The 7,123-nt window shown below is 51.0% G+C and overlaps 1 protein-coding gene across 2 annotated transcripts in view; it reads right to left on the minus strand.

The window, feature by feature from the left end:
- Positions 1–6: 6 nt before the first annotated feature.
- Positions 7–7,123, minus strand: part of RPUSD1 (RNA pseudouridylate synthase domain containing 1) — a 10,640-nt gene continuing 3,523 nt past the window's right edge. The window contains exons 3-6 of one of the 2 annotated variants that reach the window (XM_006024017.3): positions 6,031–6,154; positions 3,854–3,956; positions 3,648–3,749; positions 7–2,502 (exon numbers count right to left, since the gene is read on the minus strand). In XM_006024017.3, coding sequence (XP_006024079.1) covers positions 2,102–2,502; positions 3,648–3,749; positions 3,854–3,956; positions 6,031–6,154 — 730 coding nt within the window. In that variant the 3' untranslated portion in view covers positions 7–2,101. The remainder of the gene's footprint in view (positions 2,503–3,647; positions 3,750–3,853; positions 3,957–6,030; positions 6,155–7,123) is intronic. The other variant, XM_025204656.1, reaches the window with a different exon arrangement.

Here is a 7,123-nt window from a genome sequence, read left to right on the forward strand (position 1 = left end):
GGAAAACTCCTGCAAAAGCAATGATCCCTCTGGTTTTATCAGGCCTTTAGCCCATGGGACACATACACCAAGTGCTGAACATTAAGCAGCAAACAGGAGACTCCCATCTATGTATCAGGAGCTCCAACGATGAGCTACTATCTCAAGGACTAGTCCATAGCCTACTGCAGACTGGACACTGCAGGAACACACGTGTATTGTTTCCATCCACCCCCCAGCCTGCTCATCTCCCTCTCAAGGGGCATGTGTTGGTCTGAGTGCAACAGAAACCAAGAGACGCACAAACAGCTGTGCCTAGAACAAGCATCCCTGCCTGCTACACGCTCCAGCGAGACCATCTTTGAAGATGCACCCATGTAAACACGTGACCTCAACTCACGCAGAGGGGCAGACATACAAGCTTGCAGCCAAAGCAAGCCAGGCAGAACCACGGGGGGGTTTCTCATCAGTCATCGGAGGCTAGAGGTGGATTTTCTCAAGCATGGGAGCATGCATCGCATTAGATGCACAACAGCCTGGGGATTAAGGGGCACTAAAGGCATGCGCTGATGCAGCTGCTCAGTCCCTGGTATGGTACAGGGAGCTTTGCTATGAAAATACCTAAGAGAGCCGAGTCACAACAGGGCTGCATGTGCTGCCACAGTCTATGGTCCCAAAAACCTACAAACTGCAGTGCTCAACGCCATTAAAACTTTGTCATCCTGTTATTTAAAACAACAGCCGGGCAGGATGAAGACTTGAATGGGCCAGACAGCCTTAAAGGAGTGAAACAGCTTCACAAAGCAAAGAAGTTCCCACAAAGGCTTCCTTGATTCTTGCTGAATTCCAGCTCCCAGCCGGATCTTCCTTTCTATCCCGGTTTGCATCTGCTCCTTCACATCCCTTTAGGTTGTGTGGCTTCCTCGGGTCCCACCGCTGCCGTCCAAAGCTGGTGTGATCACAAGAGCTGCCAGGGCACCATCTAGTGATGAAAGACATGCAGCGCCCTGTCGAAGGGGGCTCCAGGCAGTAGGATACGCTGACTGCTTTTAATTCACTTCAGGGTTATGTTCAGCTAAGAATTACCTGGAATGCCGTCAAAAACTAAAAACCAGAGTTAGAAAAGGATGGATAGAAGAGGGGGTAATAAAACAGCTCTTTCAAGAGAGAAAAGCTTTGGGATCTTGGACGTTGTTAACCTGCTAGGGGCAAAACAGGCTAGAAATGTAGAAAGGCTTGAGACCGACGGCATTGCAGAATCACCACAAGGCTGCGTTCCTTGTCAAACTTCTCTAAAAAATGTAAAATCCCTCAGTGTTCATTAACTCAGTTTTCCATAAAACCTTTTAAAGTGACAAGCGGACAAAATGCAGCAAGGAAAACAGCAAGGCCAAGTGCTCCGAGTGCGCCGTTCCCTTGGAGGGGCCCTGCAAGCAGCTCGGTTTTAACACCTCATGACCCTGTAACAAAGCCCTTGGCTGTCACATCCCTTCACCCTTATTCAGGAAACACAGCGAGTGCCACTTCTTCATCCCCTGCACTGGACGATCATCAGAGTCAATGGGACACAGTGCCCAGGTGATTCCTCAAGAGCTGGGAACGAGGGGCAGGGGGAAGTGGGAAAGCAAAGCAGGTCCTACCAGACAGTTTTACCCCGCTCCCAATCAGGGATGCTCTTGAGCTAGGCTGCATCTCAGCCTCCTTCCAGGACTGAGGGTCTGGGGGAACCTCCCTCACTTCCTGCACTAGATGGGTCACAGCATCAGGTTTGCTGAGGCCCACCTAACAGCTGATGCTAACGAAGACTGCTATAGGAAGGGGGTCCTACCGATTTTCTGACACGCGAGGGTGAAACCACGTGGCTTTGGCACCGACTACGGAAGGTGCAGGCAGAGGCAGGGGTTGGGCCGATGCATTGGAAAGAAATCCTTGCGGGTGCTCAAATGCATCAGAGTTCAGTCCCAGACTTGAATCCGTGGAAGATTCAGGCTACGAAAACACAGCCTAGGAAAGTGCAAATGTGGCGGCAGCGCTGGGTTCTGGGGGGACAGCGGGGTTGGGCAGGGCCTGCAGGGATTAAAAATGGAGGTGTGGGTTTGCAAGGCATCAGCAAGGGCAGCTCTCATTCCAGCGCCCACTCTGCCAGCCACTGCTCGCACTTGGCTTGCTGCTCCTCTGTCTCTGGACTCTGGGCTGGGCTCAGCCTCTCCTCTCCTCCATCCCTCAGCACGGCTTCCTGGCTCCCCTCCTCGTCCCCTGCCTGGCTGGCCTTGTCCTTCAGTTCCTGGATCACCTCGTCCAGCTGGTGCACGGTGCGGTGAGGGACCCAATGGCTGTCCATGGCGGTGACGAAGGGGTCGGGCGCGCAGACCTCAATGAGCTCCTGCTTGGTGGGGATGCGCAGGTAGTAGGCGTGTAGCATCATTCTGTACGGGTTGCTGTCCTTCTTGAAGCTGTAGGTGAAGTCTCCCACGATGGCGTGTCCGATGGCACTGCAGTGAACCCGGAGCTGGTGCGTCCGCCCTAAGGGGAAAAGGGGAACGAGGGTATAAAGCAGGCTGGTTGCAAAAACTAATATTTGAGGGCTCCTTATGCAGGGCCTTCTAGGACCTTTGGAAGCCCTAGTTTGTCACCAGTTTGGCTTTCATCATTTCCTAGCTCCCAGTGAGCTCATGCTCCTGGTGCAGACCCGAAGTGCAGCTAAGGGCCCGAGCCACAAAAGGAAAGTCTGATCCCATGATCCGTCTAGTGTAGGTCTCTCTACTTCCCTCCAGCTTGCCCCACAAAGACTTTCCTTTTGAGTTGGAGCCATGAGACCTACCTGGCCTGGCTGTCAGTGGCAGTCAGCAGAACGGCTCTATATAAGAAACACATTAAAGACCCTGGCATAAGTGCTTCCTCTTATCTATGCCCCTCGTTATAGAAAGAGAGGGACTGTATGTCATTGCTGTAAATGTGTAACTGAAACCAGAGGCAACTCTGGGTGACCTTGTACAATGCCAGGCTTGCAAGGCCAGATCGCATCGTTCTGTTGATTTAAACAGGAAAGCACCAAGAGTTTGACCACTGTGACACAGAGTAATTGAAACCCATTACCCTAAGGAATGGCACTCACTGTCAAGAGTCGAAACCTAACTGATAACCTGATAACGGATAACCTGATAACTGATAAACTGATAACCCTGGCCTAGTTAAATGGCTATTCAACAGTGAATGGGGAAGCTCCATATAATTTCTTCACCTAGCTGGAGGGGGAGGGGAGCCTTCATGATCAACCCTTTTCATTAAAATACATCAAATCTAATTGTTGATATATACAAGTCATTAAGAGCTGTCTGTCTATGACTATAACCTGGGGAGGATTGGGGGAAATGAAAGACATGGGAAACTGAACACCCACTAAGAACTCAACAGATCCTGGGGTCCAGCCCGTCCCCAGGGGGGAATACATTTTTGCAGTCCCATTGCATGATCTGGATACCAGTCCCGTTAACTTTCCAAAGAAGTGATTATCTTAAGAAGAGCCAGGTGTGCTCTCACTCGATTCCTGGGCTCCATCCAACACAACAAGCTCCCTTTGTCCTACGCCGTGGATAGAGGGCTTCCCTTCACATAAGATTTCACAACCTAGGTCCAGGCTAAGGTTGCTCCAGGCCTCTGGCTCCTACCTGTCAGGGGCTGCAGCAGCACTTTGGTCACTGGGTCACCGCTGTACGTCCCATGCTCGAGAACAACGAGCTCGGACTGGCAAGGCTTCGGGTTTTCACAGCCTGGAATGAGAGAGAGGACAGAAATTCAGTTATTTTGATGATAGCTTCCAGTCTGGCAGGGCAGGGTAAGGAAAGGACCCAGGAGATGGCTGACTGCGGCTCACCCATCGTCCCTTCGATGCACATCATGTGGGTCAGGCCTTCTGTCGTGTTCTTCCCTATGGCGTAACGGATCGTCACCCTGCTTTCACTCACATGGCCCCTGACCTGCGGTGCAGAGAAGACAGCATCAGATCAGGGGACACGCTAACCTCCAAGAGTCAGCCATAAACCCCTCCAGGTCACTCAAAATAAAACAAAACCCAGCCGCACGTCGTAATTTAATACATGTAGATGTTCTACCCCGTAGCAGGAAGATGAGTTTAAAAGTCACGCTGCGATACAGTGAGTTAATGGACCACCAAGGATGTGTGTAATTCTCCATCAGGCACTGAAAAATGGGGTGGCTATTAAAACAGATCGCTGGGTATGACTTTATGCCTGCAATGAACAACACCCCCAATTTTTCCCCTGCTATTTCTTCATCCTGGCCATCCCCTCTCCTCCACAAAGATGGGGGCTTACTACAGAAATTGCACTCTCATTTAAGGCAGTATGGCCTGAGCACCAAAGGACTTACAATTGCAAGCCCTGATCCCACATTGGCAAGGGTCTCTATGCAGAGCCCCTCTGACAATAGCTAATGTCTGTTTTAGGATCTGTGTCTCGGCACCTGTTGCCAACTTCGAAGGAAGCCCAATTACACCATTAATATGACACCTTTTGTCTACGTGGCTCACACAAGGAAAGCCCAGCCTCCAAGAAGCACTGCTTGCCAACAGGGACATCGGTAACTAACTCCAGCATCTCAAGCACTACATCTAGGACCAAGGAAACTAGCATTGCCGCTCCTTGAATCAGCTGCACGGCAACAGCTTTTTGGCCGCGAGACAAATTGGTTCTGTCTGAGAGATGACACCAAGCCATGCTAACTTCACGTGTGCTCGTTTCCTCCTGCGGGATGGAGCGTGTTGTGGGAATAAACATAATTTGTCTGCAAGTGGAGCTGCTTGCAGCTGTGAATTAATATCTTGAAGCTGTGAATTAATTGGCTGTGAATTGAATATGGCCCCCTGGCTCATGTGCACAAGCCCCCACTGAAAACAAGGGGATTGCATTAGCTAGCAGGAAGGATTTCTGTGCTCAGCTGGGGAAAGCCACGGCATGGAAACCTTCCTTAGAGAGTAGCCCTAGAGCAGATCTCGTTTGCAGCCCACTTCTCCCACATGTTTAAACCCACACGTGGAAGAATGGGAAATGACATGCATTTGTCCCAACCATGAAGAAGAGGGCATCCTGCTATATTCAGCAGCAAAGGCCGAACACAAGAGACTTGGGGTATATTTATCCTGCCTGAGAAACAGCCCCAACTGCATTTATCAGTCAGAGATTAAAAACTCCAACTCATGGAGCAGATGATGCGTCTCCTGGGCACAGGCAGCCCTGGGACAGGAGATGCATGCAGACAGGTCACAGGGAGCCATCCTGATCTGGAGCCTTATAGCTGAGTGTGCAGGGCCTGTCTTTTTGATAGCTCCTTCCTTCATGTGCAACAGATCTGGCTGAGTTTATGGCTCTGAGCCCACTCAGATGTGTGACTAGAGAGCCAAGGTGATGGCTGAGATATGTTCTCCTCTGTGCTCAGGATGGTGGTGAGAGACTGGGAGATGGATGAGGTCTCTAGGCTTTTCTGTGAGCAGAGCAAATCATGGCAGAGTTGCAAAAAGAAAGCACAACCATTTTCACTCTCCAGTGCACCTGAGCTGGTGCACAGCGAGCCATTGCCTCAGGGCCCAGTGTTCAGCTTGACCATGCTCTGACCTGCAAGAACCAGCACTAACCACTGCATTAGCTTCTTCCTCCCAGTACCCTTAGTCCAGAAATGCTCTCAGCAGAGAGCTTCCCAAGCTCCTAGGAGGAAGGCTCAGAGAAATCTGGCCCCCACAAAGCGTCAGGAAGTGGAAAGAGCCAAGTGTGAAAATCCTGTCTGCTGCATCAGAGTTAGCTGGACCTTCTGGTTGACTTCAAGCCCTTCATCCTCCAGGCTGTGGCTGAAGAGCTGTGAACCAGACGCATGCTCCCCATCCCACATGGCACCCCTCACAGTCAATAGGGTGGAGAACTAACAATAGGCCTAAGTCCTCTGGACCATAACATCACCCTTGAAAGGACAGGATCCAGTTAAAGCCCAGGGAGGATGCTATGGCTATGGGTGAGCATACGACAAAGAGGGTATGCTTACCAGGGCGAGGTATGCCTTGGTCACCATCTGCTCCTTAAAGCACTTGTAGGCGCTCCCAGCCGCCGCCTTGTTGAGGGCTACACAGAGCGCACCGCTGGTGGAGAAGTCCAGCTGGTGGCAAAACCTGGGAGAGACCAGAAAGCAGGAGGAGGTCACAGCCCTTCTCCATGAACCCCATTAAAAACCACAGCACTCTCTCTGGTCTGTGCAAAAGGAGCCCAGCGTAATGCACTCTGGAGGTGCGGCCCGCAGACTTCTTTGCGATGCCCGTGCTACAAAGCGTCCCCGCCAGCAGAGACCCAGCACTGGGCTGGGTTTCATGCCAAGCCTGGGCAAGCCCCGACAGCTTGCGGGAGAGGTCTGTAGAGCCCTGACGATGCAAAGCCTCGTGTACATGTTCACTAGTATTGTGTTGGTCCCTTCTTAAGGGGACAGTGCTCATTCAGATTTTTTTTTAAACCTAAACAGGTTCAAGCAATCCCAGTTGCTGGTACAGCCCTCTTGAAATGGGCTGGCTTGTCATTTTAAGTGTTTCTCACTCTCAGTTAGGTTTTCCTGATGCTTCTGTATCTGCGGCAAGCTGTTCCAGGCACACAGATAGTTCACACTTTCTAGAAGTCCTGCAGGCCCCAGGTCCCTGCCCCCTGCGGCTGACTGAAACCCACGGAGCATTGTCTGGCTATGATGAAGCCAGCAGTTTGCCCTGGGTTTCAGGAGCAATTTTAGCTTTTTACTGCCTTTTGGTTTTGTGTTATAATGAGAAGATTTGGGGGCAACAGGATCAGATGCAAGCAAGGCTGGAAGGGACCTCAATAGTTCATCTGATCCTTCTTCCTGACCAAGGCAGGACCCCCAATACATAAACCATCCCTATCAGGTCTCGGTCTAGCTTGCTCTTGAAAGCCAACAGAGATTTCAGAACCTCTCCTAGGTAATCCATCCCAGTGCTTAATTCCCCTTACAGCTAAACAGCCTTTCTGATGTCTACCCTAAATCTCCCTTGTTGCAATTTAAACACAAAGAACGGCCACTTTGTGCTGAGGCTGAACTTCTCCAGTAACTCATTTGCAAGATGCTTGCCCTGCATCAGGAA

Source organism: Alligator sinensis, unplaced genomic scaffold, assembly GCF_000455745.1.
Source record: "Alligator sinensis unplaced genomic scaffold, ASM45574v1 scaffold1283_1, whole genome shotgun sequence".
NCBI lineage: Eukaryota > Metazoa > Chordata > Crocodylia > Alligatoridae > Alligator > Alligator sinensis.